General features: G+C 37.7%; 1 protein-coding gene and 1 non-coding gene across 19 annotated transcripts in view; one reads left to right on the top strand and one right to left on the bottom strand.

The window, feature by feature from the left end:
• The window catches only part of MTMR8 (myotubularin related protein 8), a 183,584-nt gene that overhangs the window by 71,981 nt on the left and 91,749 nt on the right, over positions 1-19,854 (top strand). For 12 of the 18 annotated variants that reach the window (XR_011434520.1, XR_011434523.1, XR_011434522.1 and 9 more), the window contains 6 exons: positions 2,145-2,277; positions 3,603-3,712; positions 9,819-9,944; positions 11,113-11,162; positions 13,946-14,146; positions 16,800-16,928. Coding sequence is in view for 12 of the 18 variants with exons in the window: in XM_023633931.2 (XP_023489699.1) it covers positions 2,145-2,277; positions 3,603-3,712; positions 9,819-9,944; positions 11,113-11,162; positions 13,946-14,146; positions 16,800-16,928 (749 nt within the window). In the remaining 6 variants the exon portion in view is untranslated. The remainder of the gene's footprint in view (positions 1-2,144; positions 2,278-3,602; positions 3,713-9,818; positions 9,945-11,112; positions 11,163-13,945; positions 14,147-16,799; positions 16,929-19,854) is intronic. The other 6 variants (XM_070256634.1, XM_070256635.1, XM_070256633.1 and 3 more) reach the window with 4 other exon arrangements.
• LOC111771678 (U6 spliceosomal RNA) lies at positions 18,720-18,826 on the bottom strand. The gene has a single exon (XR_002805606.1). It is a non-coding gene; the product is annotated as a U6 spliceosomal RNA (small nuclear RNA).

The raw sequence follows: 19,854 nt of genomic DNA, 5'->3' as shown, positions 1-19,854 counted from the left end.
TTGTTTAGCTCTATAAGGGATTGTAGAAGAATTAATTGTGCCCCATGAGAGCAAGTAAAGGACAGATTACCTTTTCTTGAAGGTTGTCCTTTTCACAAAGAGCCCCAAAAAGAAATAATTTTGCTTCTACTTTGATGTGTGGAGTATGGCAGACTAGGAAGTTTCATTGCTGACTAGTGATTGCTAAATTGGTGATTTAGATCTAAGCCTAAGCCAGGTTGTTGTGGCTTCAGAGTTGAGTAATTGGATGCACACAAAACCAGATAGTGGCCTTAGACAACTCTCTGCCCCATTTTGGGGATCTTGCACTGGCTGTTCTTCAGAGCTACCTAGGACTGACTGGGCTCAAGAGAGAAAATAACTTCCCTTTCTGCTCAGGCACCATCCTTCAGTTTCTCAGAAGTTTACTGACTTGCTTCAACTGTACCTATATCTCACATTCTGGGATTGGAAAGAGTAATCAAATCTGTATCTTTCATCAAGATTAAATAATCTTAAAATGGTAAAGAGAAAGAAACCAAGCTTTTGAACAACCGAAAGGATTGGTGCTTTTGTCCAAACCCAAGACCAAAAGCCCTCTTTAACAGGTCCCTTTTTCCTTTCTCAGAAGGCCTAGAAATATCTAGCAACTTCCCTCTTCTGGATGCTTAGATCTATACTTTTAGTAGAAACTGTACTGTAGTGAAAAAATTACAATCTTGGAAGCCAGACAAACCTGAGGTCAGATCCTTCCTTTAGCCCTTATCCATATGATCCTGGTTGAAATTAGTTTATCTCTCTGAGCCTGTGTTCTTATAGGAATAATCATAGTACCTATCTGGAGGGACTGTAGTGAGGATTTAAATGAGATAGTGTATATAAAGGATCTATCACAGTGTCTGGCATATACTAGGGGCTCAATAAATATTATATGTCTTCCCTACTTGAACACTGGGCTGCTACTATGTAGCTGTTCCTCAGATCTGCCAAACATATTCTCAAAGAGTGTGTACTAGTATGATATAACCAACTGTCTGCAGTAGCTGGCTTTTCTAGTGCTGCCCAGACCTGGGTAGGGACTACTGTAATTACTGTTTTGTTTTCTGAAGCATCCATCAATCACAGCAAACTTCCTTGCTACTAGGTGGCTGTTGCTTATACCTCCACAGATGTTCCTTTGACGTGTGTCATTAATTTAATGAAAGCTCAGTGACATTGTGTGGTAAGATATCAAAATTACCATCACGTTTCTCCCTTTAACAAGTACTTACATTCTAAACAGAATATGTTGACACTTAGACTTCTTTCCTATGCATATGTAAACGTGAATAGTTTGTGCTTTTGAGGTTTTAATGGCGTTCTTTTCTATTAATACAAAAACCACACCCTGTCCACATACATGCTCCTCCTGCCTTCTGAAATGTACAATACTGGAAGATGAGAAAACAGGCCCAGACAACAGAAAATCATTTAATTAGTAACAGGGTTATCATCCTAGAAGGTATCTTGGCTACTTTCTAGTTATTGTATTAATATCTCCTTTCTGCAAGTCTCATTTACTTTCCATCCCTCCCAGCATTCTTCATATGACCTAGAAATACTCTGATTACCACAAGCTGACCATAGCATTAAAAACAGCTCTTGGTAGTTCCATTTCAATTTTATCAGTGAGTAAAAGTCATTTATCTCATGCAATTATGTTTTAGACATTTTTCTAGAATAGCTATTTAAATTAATTGGCCCTGAAGATCTTAGACTTCTTTCTAGAGCCTCTCAGTTCTAAAGATTTTTGAACTTTCACATGTTTCTCAGTATAATGCCTTTTTAGCTGAGAAAACATTTGTTTGTGATAGGAAGCTCAAAATTATTTCAGTTCTTCAGATCAGATATCTTTACAGCTACCATATCTTTCAATCTCTTAATCAGGGTTTTAGTAATAAAACAAAAACACTAAATCTCTCTCTTTCCCTATACTACTGTGCTATTTAAGATACCTGATCTAAAAATCAGTGAAATTCTCTCCATTCCAGAATGTGCCCTGTCTGATTTACCTTCTTTTTAAATGGGTAAGATTTAAAACTGTTTAGAATGAGGCATTGAGATTGCTGAACGCTGTTCTTTCATCATCTGCTCTATCTGCTCTACTATGTTCTCAACTATTGCAGTTGAATGCCATAGCCAACCGAGCAGCTGGGAAGGGGTATGAAAACGAAGACAACTATGCCAACATTCGCTTCAGGTTCATGGGCATTGAGAACATCCACGTGATGCGGAGCAGCCTGCAGAAACTCTTGGAAGGTACAGGGATTTCACCTTGGCTAGGCCAGAGGCCATAGCTTTGCATTATTATATACGCAAAAAGCATGCCTGATTGGGGGTAGACCATAAAAGCAACCAGGTGAGCAGAGTCAATAGGTGATAAGGTTTTTACTATATAGTATGAACCCAACTTACACAGTACTGAATTATAGCAGTGGTGGTCTGGCAGAGGAACCAAGATGTTCAGCTTCATAACTCAGTGGAGTCCATCTGGGTTTAGTTGCTGTTGAAATCATTTCTCTCTATAGAATTACAGAGGCTGTTGTTCAGGGGTGAGTAGATCAACATAAGTATAAATGAATTTGGGATTCATTTCATCATCCTCAAGGTAAGAAGTCACCTCATTTAATGTGCTATAAGGAGTCAGTCTGATTTCATCACTGTACTGGTAAAAGGGGTGAATTTAGACTTTAAAGGAATAAAGCTGATATCAGATAAGTTGGGTCATTTGTCATCACTGCAAGATAATTGGAGTCAGAATGGGATAAAAATGAGATTGGGGCCTTATAAGACTCTTGAGTCTAGAACATTTCTTCGAAAGCCACTACCCAGGATTCCATGAAGTGGTATGTCAACTCAGGAGGAAATAGTGAAAACCTGCCTTCTTTAGTGAACTCCCTGTTATTCCTCTATTCTTCAGTTTTGTAATTATGCTGTCTGCTAGGACCTCTCCCTGACATGACCCTTATCAGATCCTGTCTCCTCAGTCTTGCATCCCTTTTAGGATATTAGTGTTCCTCTTCCTTGGGTTTCTTCCGCCTTTCTTTTTGTCCCAGATTATTCTATAGTACTATGGAAGAAGGGGACTTTTTACAGATTTTTGAAACAAAAGATTGCCCTCTGCTGGATAACCAGTACAAAGTGTATTAAATTAACTGGAATGTTTTTTTCAACCTGTTGAGACAGCACAGGGCTGTAGGGAAGTGGTGGGGGTGTGGGAGTAGAGACAGATGTTGATGGTCTGGGTGGAATTAGGATGGGAATCAAATGTGTTTTCCAATCAAAGGAAATGTGAGTGTTTTCCTGTGGATGCTGACTCAGTCTTCTGACTCTCTTCTTCAGAGATTTCTGTGGGTGTGGGGGTGGGTTCTACAACTCAAGAAAGCAGAGACCCAAGCTGGGAGATATGGTAGGCTCTAGCCCTAGTCCTGTCCCTGACTCACTGTGTGGTTTCCAACTAATCATTTGTCCTTTCTGTGCCTCAGCTTCCTCATTTACGAAATGGGGATCCACTTTGTCTCCTTTCTTGGTGAATAAACTGAGGTAATTGTAAATTTCAATCTTTGCTTCCTTTTCTACCTTAGTTTGTGAATTGAAAACTCCAACAATGAGTGAATTTCTTAGCGGCCTGGAGAGCTCAGGGTGGTTGAGACACATTAAAGCTATTATGGATGCTGGAATTTTCATTGCAAAGGTAATAATCAGGACTTTTAAGAACTTGCACTGACTTTAATTATGGGATCTCTTGAAGTAGCAGTGTATCATGGTGGAAATATTGTTGTAAAGAAACCTAGTTTCTAGATTCATCTCTGCCACTAATTCACTCTCTGCCTTGATAAATCTCTTCCCTTCTCTGGATCTTAGTTTCTCTATACGTAAAACAAGGTGGTTGGACTAGAATCTAATGGTATAACTTTTGGGGGACCCAGAGATCTCTGAGAATATGACGGACTCTCTCCCCCTGGAAAACTGTACATAAGGCTATACATACAAAAAATGGACCTTAATTTCAGGGGGCCCACAGACCTCTGGACTTCAGGTTAAAAACTTTTAGATGATCTCTAATGGTCCTTCCAGCTCAAATACTCTCTGATGTATTTTTGTGTTGATTCCGAGGTATCAAGAGGAAGTAAAAGTGGGTGTAAAATAAATGAAGAGCTTGTGTATCTATGGGTTTTCAAAGCTCTGAGTATAAAGCAGAACTTTTTGACTTCTTTGTATAGGTCTGCCTCTGAATGCAGCCTAAGCAGGCTTCATTTATGCTGACTCACTTATTTTCTGACTGCTAGAACACTGTCCTCTGTATCATTTGCTAGGTGATGTAAAAAATAAAGAAATTTAGAATGCACATTTTCCCATTTTGAAGTTTTGTTGATATCAATATTCCTACATGACAACTCTCCCTTTTCACCCCACCCCCATTAAAAGTAGAGAAAAGGAGACAATGACTTTTCACTCCTCTGCTGTCATTTTCTCGGTTGAAGGTAATAAATTATATAGCCTCTAGCTTAAAAGATTTGAACAGTGTGTATAATTAACTGACTTAAATATCCAGCCCTAGTGCTTTTCACTTTCCTAGTCCTAGTGCCTACATTTTTCATTGTAATATGTTTATTAATGTTTACTATATGATCCACTTGGTTGTTTCAAGCCCACTGTTCTAACCATCCTTCATACTGTTCCTTTTTTACATCTCCTACACCCATACATCTATATTCCCTTTATGAAACTAACGTCATTAGCCCAAAGAGAGTGAGGATCTAGAAGAGGGGTATATTTTATCCCTCAGTACAACTTCATAAATATCAGTTGAATTAAAATGAATGAATGGAAAAGATAGGCTTGGGATTGTACAGTTACCCTGTGCTCCCCATCTCCATCACCACCTATCCAGTATTCCAAGCTTGAAAACTCAGTCAGCCTTGAATTCTTTCTCTTTCTCTCCATCTGGCGATTGCCCAGTCCTACCAGTTCTACCTCAAAAGTGTTTCTCCAATCTGTCCTTTCTTTCCAGCCTCTACTGCTACTTCCCTAGTTAAGATATTCATCATCCCTTGCCTAAAGTACTATAGTAACTTCCTAACTGGCTTACTTATCTCTAGTAGTTCTCCCCAGTTTGGCCACCAAATTGCTTCTAAACTCCTTTCTTGAGCACATGTGATAATGTTACTTTAAGCTCAAAATCCTCCATTGGCTCCCTGTTGTCTATAAGACCCTGGCAAAAGTGAACTTCTTGTTCTCAAAAACACTATAGTACCCCTCCCTCTCTCTCTTTCTTTCTCATTATCTTTATTTTATTTTTTCTCATTATCAAAGTTATCCATGTTCATTATCAAGGAAGTAAACATTTCAGAAATGTATAACATAAAATGTAAGCGTCCACTGTAGTTTGTCCCACAACACACACATCACTTTTAATAGTTTAATGTGTATGCCTCTAGATCATCACTGTCTACTTGAACTTTCTATGAGGATGGAAATGTTCTAGATGTGTACTAATACAATAGCCACTAGCCACATGTGGCAGTTGGACACTTGAATTGTGGCTAGTGAGACTGAGCAACTGAATTTTTAGTTTTATTTAATTTTAATGAATTTAAATTTAAATAGTGACTTATGGCTAGTGAATACCATATTGGACAGTACAGCTGTAGAGTTTTTTTTAACATATATACTTACATATATTATTACCACTTTGTAAAATTGGGATTATACTGTGAATATTGTTCTGCAACTGACTTTTTACACTTATTATATAATGAACGTTTTCCAGGTCAGTTCAGTCAGTACTACTTCATTCTTTTCAGTGACTGTATAATATTCCATTATGTGAATTTATCATAGTCCCATGTTAATGGGCAGTTCAGTTATTCCTAGTTTTTCACAATTGCAAGACATTGTTGCACCAAATACCTTTGGATATTTATCTTTATATGTGTGGACATTCTTAGAAATGGTTTTTCTGAGTCAGAAAGTATAAATATTTCAGACTTTACTAGATGTGGCCAAATTGTCCTCCAAATGTCCACCAGTTTCCATTACCACCGACAATGCCTATTTCTTCACATTGCTAGCAGTGGTTATCATCAGTCTTTTTAATCTTTTCCAATATGATTGGCGATGCATTTTATGTCACATTTTAATTTGCATTTCTTTAATCATTAGTGAAATCGAGCATCTTTTCCTGTCCACCAGTGACTTTTCACTCCATTTGGAGTCCTAGGAAAGAGTGTAGTTGCTACTGTCAGACCTCTGACACTACCTGAGGTGTCTGGTTAACTGAGAAGTTACAAAGGTTGAGAAACTTTTTTCCATATCTCTCTAAATCTTGTCTCACCTGTAACCTAACTATTCTTCTAGGAATATCATTTCTTTTGTACCTTCTACTACAAAGGTACTCATTTTCCCACACCCCATGAACTGCAGGGCCCACAGCAGGTTCAGTATTACCCATGCTCCTTACAAAACTCCTTCCTCCTTTCAGGTCTGTTTCATTTAGCTATACCACTCTGTACCTCTCCTAGTTACTCTCCCTTCTCCATTAAAGACTTTGGGAATGGCCTTAGCACCTTCTTCTCCATCCTGATTCTTTCTCTCATTCCAGAAGATTTGAACGTGCATGTACAACCTATCAAACACTCTGCACTAATAGTTCTTTGAACTTTTATACTCCAGTTCTCACACTCTCACTCTAACTAGCTTGGTTCTTCTATCCTATAGAGACTTCTATACTTTTAACTCCTCTTTTTCCTCCTTCTCCCACCTTCTTCCCTATCTAGCCAAGACCTGGTGGTGTAGCACTGCATCCATTCTACCTTGCCCGTTATCCTTCCCCTCTACCTGCCCTGCTAATCCCATCATTTTCTACTTTCTCTGCTTTTATATCCTGACTACTAAACATTGCTGCAAGGAAGTAAATCCCATAGCCATATTAATTGGTCCCAGTCCTGGTCCACCAAACAGATATTCCTAATTTGTACCTTGCTTTTAAGCTGGCTACACCACTGTTACTCCCCTCTCTAAGCACATATTCAAACATGTCTCCTTCTTCATGGAAAAATTGTCTCCTTCTTCATGGAAAAATTAAGTTTATCTCTTATCTTCCCACTAGTAATCCTTGCCACTTTTGGGGGTGGCTCTTTTTCCTTGCTATCTCAGAGGAAATGGTGCTCCATCTTCTGTGTAAGACTAATTCCATCTACCTCTATTCTAAATTCCATCCCCTTTCTTCAAGGAACCTCTTTCTCCCACATTTCCAACATACTGCTTTTGACTGGCTTTATCCCTCATAAATGTGCTGAAATAATTTCTCATTCCTAAAGAAAAAGAACTTTTCTTATCCTCTTCTAGCTATTGTCCTTTTTCCTCTTGGTTAGAGCTTTCTTGAAAGTAGTTGGCCTTCCCCATTAGCACTTCCTCATGTCCCTTTACTCTTTAGTTCACTGAGATATGATTTCCATACCATTACTACTGTTGTTGCTTACTAATGACCCCTGACTTCTCAAATATAAGGATCACTCTAGTCTTCATTCTGTTTTGACTTCTTTGCTGCATTTAGTACTGTTAACCCCTTTCTCTTTGAACCATTTTTGTAGTCTTGGCTTTAGTCCAACTACTCTTTCCTGGTTCTCTTTCTACTTTTCAGGCTGCTTTTGCACAGGCTGACTCCTGTAATAGCCCCCCCACCCCCCACTTTCCCCTTAAAAGTCACTGTTTTGTTTTGTATTGTTTTTGAGGAAGATTAGCCCTGAGCTAACATCCGCTGCCAATCCTCCTCTTTTTGCTGAGGAAGACTGGCCCTGAGCTAACATCCGTGCCCATCTTCCTCTACTTTATATGTGGGATGCCTACCACAGCATGGCTTGTCAAGCAGTGCCATGTCGGCACCCGGGATCCGAACCGGCGAACCCCAGGCTGCCAAAGCGGAACATGCAAACTTAACCACTGTGCCACTGGGCCAGCCCCAAAAGTCACTGCTTTTTAAGGTCTTTCCTTTTCTCACTTTGGTCTCTTCCTAGACAGCAACAGCCACGCACACAGTTTCCACTAGTACCTCTATTTATATAGCAGTCAAATCTACACTCTGACCCAGTTTCCTCCCTCTCCTGAACTCCAGACCCACATATCCACTTGTCCACTGGACTTGCCACTGGATATCCTTCAACTACCTCAGACTCACCATGGCCCAAACTGAAATCTTCTTGCCTGCTCCCAACACCAATTAAAACTTGTTTCTTCTATGTTCACTGTTCAGACTAATGGTACTGTTATCTACCTAGTTACTAAGGCACACATTTCAGAATCATGCTTGACTCTTCCTTCTCCTTTATCCCATATCCATTCTCTCACTATGCCCTGTTAAATTTTCATTCTTGATCCATTTTCTTCTTTTCCCACTGCTGAGACCTTGGTTCAAGCCCTCATTGCCTTTCACAATTTTAGTAGTTCTCTGACTGGTCTTTCTAAATCCAAACTCATGTCCTCCCAATCCATTCTCTTTACTGCCACCACAGTAAGCACATTTGATCATGGCATGTCTCTGCTCTTAACACCTCAGTGGTTCCCTATTGCCACCAGATAAAATGCCTACTTGCCAGGCCTGTCTCTCCTCACTCCCTCTCTCCCAACCTAGCCTTAACCATAACCAAGCTACTTTAGAGTTTCTTACCTATGTCATGCCTCCTTGCCTTTGTACATGCTGTAATGTCGTGCCCCCTTCCTGGAATGTCCTTTCCTCCTGGTCCATCTGACAAATGCTTACTCATCCAATAAGACCCATTTTAGTTATTTCCTTCTCTTTGGTTATTTTGTGCCTTTGTTGTACCTGGTATGGACTTTTATTGTTTTAGTTATCATTGGTTTGTAGTCATTCATTTAAGTGTTTGTCTCCTTTGTATCCCCAGTGCACACCATAGCACTTCTTGTATAGTCACTCAGTAATTATTGACTAGGTAGGTGGATAAATGAATGAATGAATAAATTAATTTTCTTCTCCTTCCTCACCTAAGGAAATCCTACTCTTTTCTTCAAGGCTCAAGCTTCCCTGACTCCTACAAAAGGATATAGTTACTAAACATTACACTGTAGCAGCAGTCTTTCCACTGTATTGTATTGATTTATTTACCTTTGGTCACCCTGACTAGGTTGTGAGCTCCTTGAAGGCAGAAACTGAGTCTCATTTTTGAATCTCTAATACCTATCACATACCTGGTACAGAGGGATACATAATTAAGTGTTATAATGAATAAGTGAATGTTCAATGTTTACCATTGTCAAAACTGCCCAGGTTAAATAACTGCCCAGATTCTTACATTATTTTAATTGTATAGAAACTGACCTAAGACAGGTAAATCTTTCCATCTTAAGTTGAAAGAATTTATGTTAATCAGATTAAATGGCTAAGGACTCCAGAAGAAATCTTTGTCAGATATGGGACTAGAATGCAGAACTGTCCTATCTGTGTTTTTGAGCATGAATTCTTCCTCTTTCCCACTTCTCTCTCTGAGAATTGATCGTTGTCTTCTTCAGAAGTTTTATCAATTTAGAACTCTCTTTGTTTTTCTTTTTACCCTGCATCATATGTTGGTTTTCCTATTAGTTAAGCTCTTCTTCTTCTATTACATTCCTTTATTTTATTTTTCATTCCCCATAGAAGATGTCAATATTATGAGAAGAAACTAATGTAACCCAGTAAGACCAAGTTCTCTGTGCTACAGGGATGGTATTTGGCAACCCTATTTGTTAACCCAGCATACTATGCAAAAGTTGTTTATGCAACTTTTTGCCTCTTGTCTTCACAGGCAGTGAAGGTAGAAAAGGCCAATGTCTTAGTCCATTGTTCTGATGGGTGGGACCGCACAGCACAAGTCTGCTCTGTGGCCAGCATCCTCCTAGATCCATTCTATAGGACATTCAAGGGACTCATGGTAAGAGGACAAGTGATTGTATTTTACTTTGCATGAGTGACAGATTGTGAATAAATCAAAAATAACTCTCAACCAACTTGTTTTCTATAGGAAGGAGCTCCAAATATAAAAAATAGTTGTTTTTCACTTAACATAATTCTCTCAAGGACAGTTTAGTGGATACCAGGGGAAAGGTGGGGTGGGGCGTGGGCACAAAGTGTGAAGTGGTGCACCTACAACATGACTGACAAACATTAATGTACAATTGAAATTTCACAAGATTGTAACCTATCAATAACTCAATAAAAAAAAATTAAAAAAATGTTTTCTTTTGATCCCTTGCATGAAATTTTTGAGACTACAAATTGCTGGGGTTTTTGTATGCAATTATGAGTGTTAAGAATAAAATACATGTTAGAAATTAAAAAAAAAATAGTTGTTTTTCAATTTAGCTTCTTTCCACTAAACTAGGCATTTGCGGTCTATATACTTTCTGTTGCACATTCAACATAGTTTCTTATCTATCAGAAGGTAAGTTGTATGTAATAGGCTGCTATAAGGGGTAGGAAAGACTCTAAAAGTTTGCAAAGCTGAGTGGAGAACTATTAAATAGGCTGTCTGACGGGTTCATCATCTTCAACTTGTCAGCTGTTTGTATGTCAGACTTGTGATTGTTTTCTGGTGCTGAATCCAAGTCTTCTTAGTTGATCTTTAAAGAAACAGAACTCACAATAGGAGTGTATCCTCATTTTTTTGGAAGTGATTTTTTTTTAAATGATTAGAAATAGGTTTGTAGAACAAATCTTGGTACAAACCCAAATACTGCCTTTGGATTCTTGTTTTTTCATAGATTTAATTCAATATCATGTTTATCAGGATTGCATTTAGCTATGGCTCAAATGGCTTGTCACACATCATATAAAAGCCAAAAGAAATGAGACACTGGATAAAATTCAGAATAATTTTTCCTGAGAGCATTTGGAATTTGAAGGTAGCCTATATAGTCCTTTAAATGAAATCCAAGTTAAGTGCTTAGTTATCATTTTGGAAATTAACTCTATTTATGATGAGTTCAACCCAAACTTGTACAAAGTCCATTTGAGCAAAGTATTTTGATATTTTTATATGTATGGTTAATTCATTTTATGGTTTTCCTAATGGAAAATTTTCTTTTTGTATAAAAATGAAGATCCTGATAGAGAAGGAATGGATATCCATGGGCCACAAGTTCTCTCAAAGGTAAAAATATCCTCATTTTAAAGGAGGAGGCTAAAGAGAGTTCATTAGGGTGAGGTTTATCAAAACCCCAGTATGTTCTTGTGTAGGAAGGAACAGTAAGTTGAACATGACATAAATCTCTTTTCATCAAGAAACAAGTATTCCAGACACTGTGCTGGGGGACTAAGGCTACAAAGGTGAGTAGAATATCATCTCTTCCTTCAAAGTGTGCAAATATATCAAATTGTTAAATATTTTAGGGAAGAACAAGGCATCACAAGCCACAGAGGAAAAAGTGCTTAACTCTGCTTGAAGAAATCAGAATAGGTTTTCAGGTATAAGTAGCACTTTTTGAATGATGAATTTTTGGAGATGAATAGGAGTTTGCTAGGCAGAACAGTGGGATGAGGAGGGCATTCAGGCAGAGAGAATAATATCTAAGACAATGCACCTTGTAAACTTTCATAAGAAAAAAGACAGGTACAGATTTCTGTTCTTTAGTAAGAGGTGAGTGCAAGGGCTGACATTTATCTAGTGTCTACTATAAGCCAAACAGCCTCACTGACACTTTACCTATGTTATCAGAACAATCAAAAAATATTACCAAATACCTAACAACGTGCTGCATAGTATATCAGACAGTGACTAGCTGGTACCAAAGGCACATAAAAAGTGAGTTTTACCCTCAAGGATGTTATACTTCAGGTCTTATTTTTCCCCGTTGCTGTGTATCCATTTAATTTCATTTGGTTGGCACTCTCTAGCCATTTTGGTCCATGTAGTCATTCTTGCTTCATCAGCAAACATTGGGCCAAGCAATATGTCAGATATTAAAGAAACTGTGTTGAATCAGATATGGTCTCTGTCTCTTCTTTCACAGAAGAGAAAGTTGGCGATGACAGTATAGTATGATAAGTGTGAAGACAAGAGTAAATATAAACAGAGGAACCTTATCCATTCTGGGGCAAAGAAGGCTTCCTGAAATTGGTGGCATTTTAGAAGATTAAAGAAGATGAGGTTGCAGATGTGAAAGAGACAGTGAGTGTTTGGTAGAATAAGTCTCCTGAAGAGATAAGAGGAGGTGAAAGCTATGGTCCAAATGAAAAGATTAGCTTGAGCTATAACAAAGAATACCTCTTCTATGGAGACTGGATGGAAGGACAGGCAGAGAAGGAATTAAGTGTGTGAGTGTCAGACACAGAAGTTAGATATTTTCACTTGATGGCCTTGAGCTTTTTCAGTGACACTGTGGACACCAGCATGGAATGGGTTAGGAATTTGAGAAGATAGCTTAAAATTTGCAAGAGCTGTAAGGTTAATGGGAAAACAGTGTTAAGGACTTATATGAAGATTATTTTGGAGAAGTTAAGTTCTAGCTAGGTGTGGAGACTTAATTTTAAATGGTGTCAGTTTACATGGTTTTATAATTTTCTCAAGCAGCATTCATCAGCCAGGATGTGGGAGCAGAGAACATAGCTTTTGAGGCTCGTCTGTGGTTGGATTTTGAAGAAAGACCAGAAAGTTGAAGAAAATGAAGAGAGAATAGTTGATGGGGCATAACATAGAGTATAGGCTGGATAAGGAAGAAAAGAAAGCCAGTAGGAATCTGACAGGTTGAGAGGTACAAAGATGAAGGCTGGAGGAGATAAGATGAGCAGCCTTTGGAAATATATGGTGGTACAAGTAGAATATTGAGATTAAGATTTCAAAGTGGAGTAAGAACCTCTAGGTAACTTCAAGAACCAGCCTATGGCCACGGATACGGGAGGCTGATGTGGAGTAGAGGTGAAAATTGGTGAAGATAATTGAATTTGAGTTAGTTAAGGAACCTGCTAAGCCAGTAGGTCATCTGTGTTGACCTCAAAGATAAGTACTTAAGACAGGATCCAGATTCTTCAGAAAATGTGGGGAAGTGATTCAGAGATTGGTAGAAGACAACAGTGAGGAAGGGGAAGATAGTTTAAGCTAAACAGCATGACTCATAATGGAATTATTTTTAAGAAAGTGAAAGTAGTAGCAGAGATCAGTGGTAAGAGCAAAAACAAAGCTGATCCCACCTCTGCCCTGTTTTAGGATTATGATATGTGGAGAGTGGAATGATGAGTATTCTCCATTTGATTTGGACCTCAAGAAGACGTGGTGTCCTTGGTGTGGCAGATTTCAGTTAAATGAAAGAGTAGACCAGTCAGTATAGAAGCTGAGGATGCTGTGTTTGCTTCCAGTGGGATAGGGTTTCCAGTAGATGGTAGAGTTGGTAAAGAGGGCATCATGGAGGAGGAAACAGTAAACAGTTCTGGGATGATGTTTGTTTATTCATTTAATAAATATTTATTAAATACCTATTTCATGCCAGGTACTATACAGTAAATAACATAGATATGGTCCTTGCTCACATAAAGCTAAATGTGGCTGTTTAAATTTAAATTAATTAAAATTAAATACAATTAAAAATTCAGTTCCTTAGTCACAGCCACATCTCAAGTACTTAATAGTTAGTAACTACTGTATTGGAAGCACAGATATGAACATTTCCATCATTGCAGAAAATGCTATCTTAAAGAGGGTGTAGGAGGAAAGAGAATAGATGACCAAATGGCTTACATTATGGATGATAATGAAGGATGCCAGTGACTAAGAGGTCTGTTGGGATTTACAAGCTTTGAGATTCTGGGTGGCATTTTGGAATGAGGTATTTCCTTGCCATGCCAACAGAATCAAAAGGTGACCTTGTTATAGCCTATTCCAAACAATGTAATCTCTGATGTTAACTAGTGTCTTTCTTTACCTTTATTTGCATGTCTCAGGTGTGGCCACCTGGATGGGGACGCTAAAGAGGTATCCCCTATCTTCACCCAGTTCCTAGACTGTATCTGGCAATTAATGGAACAATTTCCTTGTGCCTTTGAGTTTAATGAAAACTTCCTGCTGGAGATCCATGACCATATTTTCTCCTGCCAATTTGGGAACTTTCTTGGAAACTGCCAGAAGGATCGGGAAGATCTGAGGTGAATTCAGTTTGTGAGAAAACAATGAAAAGGGAGAGGGGGATCAGTGCAAAAGGAATGTAACCACCACCCTGAATTTGAGACAGCAGTTCAGGAAAGGGGAGGAGATAACAGTGATAAAGAGAAGTGTTGAAGCCTAAAGTACTCAATGTTTGCATGGGGATTTCTCAGAACCTGAGATTCCTCATATGTAAAATAGGGATAATAATACCTACTTTTCAGAGTAGTCATGAGGAATCGATAAAACAATGGGTATGCAAGGACTTTGTAAAGAATCAATTACTGTGCAGGTGTGAGTAGTCATTATCTATAGTCCTTTATCACTTGTATCAGAGATCACAAAATGGCAGCTCATAGGCCAAATCTGGCTCAAAAGGCACGTTTTATTTAGTCTGTGGAGTATTTTTTTAAACTGTAAATTAGTTTTCAACATTTAAATATCAGGACATTTCACATAAAAATCCAGTTATTTTAGGATTTTTTTCCTAAATAGAAAAGCTGTTCTTCCAAGATACTCTCCTGAGAGCCAGCCCTGATGGCCTAGTGGTTAAAGTTTAGTGCTGTCACTTCTTCATCAGCCTGGGTTTGGTTACCAGTGGCAGAACCACACTACTCATTTGTCAGTTGCCATGCTGTCGTGGCAGCTCACAGAGAACTGGAAGGACTTACAACTATGATATACAACCATGCACTGGGGCTTTGGGGAGGAAAAAAAGAAAGATATTCTCCTGAAAAGTCAGGAGCTGTGGCAACACTGGACCTGCATTTCACAAGGCATTAATCAGCCAGAGCTGAATTGTGGCTGCTCCATTTGGATGAAGCAAACTAATTCTTGTTTACCACTCCCTATAGTTTATTCTCAGCCCACTTCTAATGTTATTTTCATAGCTTCTGTAGGCAGTTGAATTTGTACTCAAGTTACACTGTAACATCCCCACAATATACAAAACGTAAATACTTTATGAGGTTGACAAGATAGAGTTGCTGTGAGCAGTATTCTCCTTGTTTTAGAGACAGAAAAGAACAAAAAGACAGGAAAGTAGCTATCTCACAACCCACTTTTTGTTTCACAGCTGTTGGTTGTGTAGCAGTTAGCTCAAGTTCTCAGGCCACCCTATGACATATCCTGGATGATATCACCTCTCCATGATTCCATTTTCTTGTCAAGACAGAGAACAGTGATGAATCTTGCTGCTTTAACATTTGGACTTTCTTGGTGGCTTCTATGGACATTTCTCTTTCTTTTTGCAACTAGACCTTCCTTACTCTCTCCCCAAATTATTTGAGACACATTCATTCTGTCTCTGACTTGCTTCTCTAGGCCTTAAAACCGAAGATATTTTCCATATTCTTTTTTCCACCCTCTTAAAATGAGGCTAATATATCCAAGACCCATTCCCCGCACAAATCTGAAGCTCCATTGCAAAAGTACAAAAGGTGAACATATTCAAATCATGATTACTTAAAACAAGAAGTATCATTCATTTATGAAAGGAAAATCATGGGCTCTAGAATCAGACACACCTGGGTTCAAATTTTGGCTCTTTTACCTATTAGCTATGTGACCCTTAGTAAATTAATTTTTGTGTCATTTTCTCATTAGAATTTTAAGATAAAATACCCCACAGAGTTTTATTGTGAAAATTTAATGAGGTATTTTAGGTATAGTCTGAAACAGTGCTTGACACATAGTAAGTACTCAATAAATATTAGCTACCATACCTCTACAAGACTTTTTTTCTGTTTTTAAACAAGAACAAATTAGAAAGATAATATACAGCCTTTGGCCTCACTGAAATGGTCTCAGGATTGTAAAAGTTACAAGACTACAGTTTTAGGTCCTACCACCTATACACTCCTCTTTGTTCTCCTCCTTAAGCTTTCTTGGTCTGAGTTTGTGCAAATGACCTTCCCATGCATAGTTACACAGCAGCTCTCATTGGGGACCAGTGGATCCCATGCTTTTTGAGGTGTTAACTAAGGTTCTTCCTTACTGGGTGAGCAGATTCCCTATGGTCTCAACTAAGGTATAAGAATTAGTCTTGCAATATAAATATTATAGTCTTTAGCTGTTCACCTAAGATAACTCACAAATATTTGCTAATATAAATTGCCAATTGTCTTTCACTGTCTTATACTTTCTGAGAGGAGGAGAAGTAGGCTTGAAATATTAAACATAGAAGAGCCAGAAATTCACACTCTAGGCTGTCTCTTAACAGATTTTTAAAAACAATTCCAGATTTTTTAAAACTTGGCAGATCATCAGTTCATAGAATCCCAGATGTGGAAGAGACCTGAGAAGACAAATTATATTAATGAGGAGACAGGCTCAGAAAGAGCTAGGGACATTCCTAAATCAAATAGCTACTCCACAGCAGGTACTGGACTTAGCATCTCCTGCTGTCCAATGTGGAACTCTTTCTAACCTTGTAGTCATTTAAAAAATGGATAAATTGAAGCCCAGATAATTTTTTACTCTATCAATGCTCATTAGCTACTTATTTCCATTTTCCTTCTTTCTATCATATCCTATTCTTCTCTCTTCAGTCAGATTACTTATTAGTAAAATTTAGCTGATTATCAAGTTCAACAGGACTGTTGAGATTACTTGCTTGCTGCTTTTAATTTTTGGCTTGTTTTTCTTTTCTGACAGAGTCTATGAGAAAACCCATTCTGTGTGGCCTTTCTTGGTTCAGAGGAAACCAGACTTCAGGAACCCTCTCTATAAAGGCTTCACTATGTATGGGGTACTCAATCCTAGCACTGTGCCCTACAACATTCAGTAAGTTCCTAAACTATCCCTCTCTTTTCTGTCCCCCAGGGCCTCAGCTGCTTTGCCTCTCCTTATTTAGCTGCCATCATCTCCACAAGCCTGGCTATGGAGTAGGACACTCTTTCCCCAGATCACCCATTCCCTGTTGCCTCTGAAAACAAGACCATGCTCCTTTTGGTTTTCAGGGCTTTGCTGTTAGTCGCTTAGGGAAATAAACAAGAAATAATAGTTGATTTGTACTGATACAAATGGTCAGGATGTAGGTTGTTTCATTACTTTTAGTTTTTCTCTGTATTTTCCTCTTCTTTCCCATTCTTTTCCCCAAAAAAGAGAAGGATAAACAGAAAAATAGAAAGTGCTGGTATTGTTTGCTATACTTTTCTTAAAAAGTGTAAAGTACAGGCTGCTGTGCTCACTGACCACAACTGAATGAGTGCAAGACAGAGCTGAATACATTTATTAACTCTGATAGTTTATTTTGTGTATTCCTTAGGATTTTGTACATGTCAGATCATGCCATCTCTGAATAGAGGTTGTTTTATTTCTTCCTTTCCAATTTGGATGACTGTTATTTTCTTGCCTAATTGCCCTGTCAAGAACTTCCAGTGTTGAATAGAAGTAGTGAAAACAAGCATCCTTGTCCTGTTCCTGATCTTAGGGGCAAAGATTTCTGTCTTTCTCCACTGAGTATAATGTTAGTTATTGTTTTTGTTTGTTTGTTTGTTTGTTTTCTACAAATGACCTCTATCATGTTTAGGACATTCCCTTCTGTTCCTAGTTTGTTGAGTGTTCTTATAATGAAAGGGTATAAGATAATGTCAAATGTTTTTTCTTCATCATGTTGGGATGCAGATAATTGTGTGTTATTTTTTTCCTTAATTCTGTTAATGTGTTGTATTACATAGATTGATTTTTATATGTTGAACCACCTATGCTTTCCTAGGTGCTTTCACTTGGTCATGGTGTATAATCCTCTTAATATGCTGCTGCATTCCACTGACTAGTATATTGTTGAGGACATCTGCATCTGTATTTATAAAGAATATTTATCTGTAGTTTTGTTTTCTTATGATGCCCTTGTCTGGCTTTGGCATCAGGGTAATGGTGACCATATTGAATGACTTAGGAAGTCTTCCTTCCTCTTTTATTTTTTGAAAGAGTTTGAGGAGGATTGTTGTTAATTCTCCTTTAAATGTTTAATAGAATTCACCAGTGAAGCCATCTGGTTCCAGACTTTTCTTTGTTGGGAAGTTTTTCATTACTGAATCAATATCTTTACTTATTATAGGTCTTCAAATTTTTTATTTCTTCTTGTGTCAGTTTTGGTAGTTTGTGTGTTTCTAGAAATTTGTCTGTTTCATCTGTCTAACTTGTTGGCATGCAATTGTTCATGAGATTCTCTCACAGTCTCCTTTATTTCTATAAGGCCAGTAATATGTCCCCACTTTCATTTATGATTTTAGTAATTTGAGACTATTCTTTTTCCTTTTTCCTTTTTTTTGAGGCCAGAATACTTTCCTTTAATATCAGAAACATGCTGTACATAAAGTGGAGAATGCACTTTAAATGATACATTTCTATGGCTTTTAGAGATTTTTGGCATTTTTTCCAGCTTTATTGAAATATAATTGACATATAATGTGTTGTATAAATTTAAGGTGTACAATGTGACGATTTAATACATGTATACATTGTAAAATGTTTGCCATAAGATGAATTAACACATCCTTTACCTCACGTAATTAGCATTTTGTTGTTGCTGCTGTTATGTTAAGAACATTAAAGCTCTAGTCTCGTAGCAAACATATGGAACGATTCACAAATTTGTGTGTTATCGTTTCACAGGGGCCATGCTAATCTTCTCTGTATCATTTGAATTTTAGAATATGTGCTGCTGAAGTGAACACTCTTTTTTCTGAATCAGTTGAACTTTAAGGTTTGTTGAATATGTTGATTTTTACAAAGAACCAACTTTAGTTTTGTTGATTTTCTCTTTTTTTTCTGACCTTTATTTCATTTAGCTCTGTTTTAATCATTATCATTTCCTACCTTCTGCTAACTTTGGGTTTAATTTGCTCTGTTTTGGTTCCATAAGTTATAAAGTTAGGTTATTGATTTGAGATCTTTCTTCTTTTTTAATGTGTGCATTTACAGCTGTAAATTTCCCTCTCACCACTGCTTTCTCTGTATCCCATAAGTTTTGGTGTGTTGTGATTTTGTCTTTATTCATCCCAAAGTATTCTTTTAATTCCATTGTGACTTCTTCTTTGATCCATTAGTTCTTTAAGAGTGTGTTGTTTAATTTCCACGTATTTGTGAATTCTCTAATTTTCCTTCTGTTATTGTAATTGATTTCTAATTTCATCCCATTAAGGTCAAAGAATATACATTGTATGATTTCAGTCTTTTTAAAATTATTAAGACTAGTTTTATGGCATAACATATGTTCTGTCCTGGAGAATGAGGTTTATTTTGCAAATGATGTATATCATTTGAGGAGAATGTGTATTGTGTTGTTAGGTGGACTGTTCTATATATGTCTGTTGGTTCTCCTTGTTATATAATGTTGTTAAGCCCTCTATTTTCTTATTGATCTTCTGCCTCTTGTTCTATTCATTATAGAAAGTGAGATTGAAGTCTCCAGGTGCTACTGTAAAATTTTCTATTTCTCCCTTCAAGTCCATCAATTTTTGCTTCATATATTTTGGGCTTTATTGGTAGGTGCATATGTGTTTATAATTATTATATATTCTTAATGGATTGACTCTTTTATGAATGCATAATGTCCTTCTTTGTCTCTTGTAACAATTTTGTGTGTGTGTGTGTGTGTGTGTGTGAGGAAGATTAGCCCTGAGCTAACATCCACTGCCAACCCTACTCTTTTGTGCTGAGGAAGATTGGCCCTGAATGAACATCCCTGCCCATCTTCCTCTAC

Source organism: Equus caballus, chromosome X (genome assembly GCF_041296265.1).
Source record: "Equus caballus isolate H_3958 breed thoroughbred chromosome X, TB-T2T, whole genome shotgun sequence".
Classification (NCBI taxonomy): Eukaryota; Metazoa; Chordata; class Mammalia; order Perissodactyla; family Equidae; genus Equus; species Equus caballus.
The sequence above is the reverse complement of the archived record's forward strand: the minus strand, read 5'-3'. Positions and strand labels throughout refer to the sequence as shown.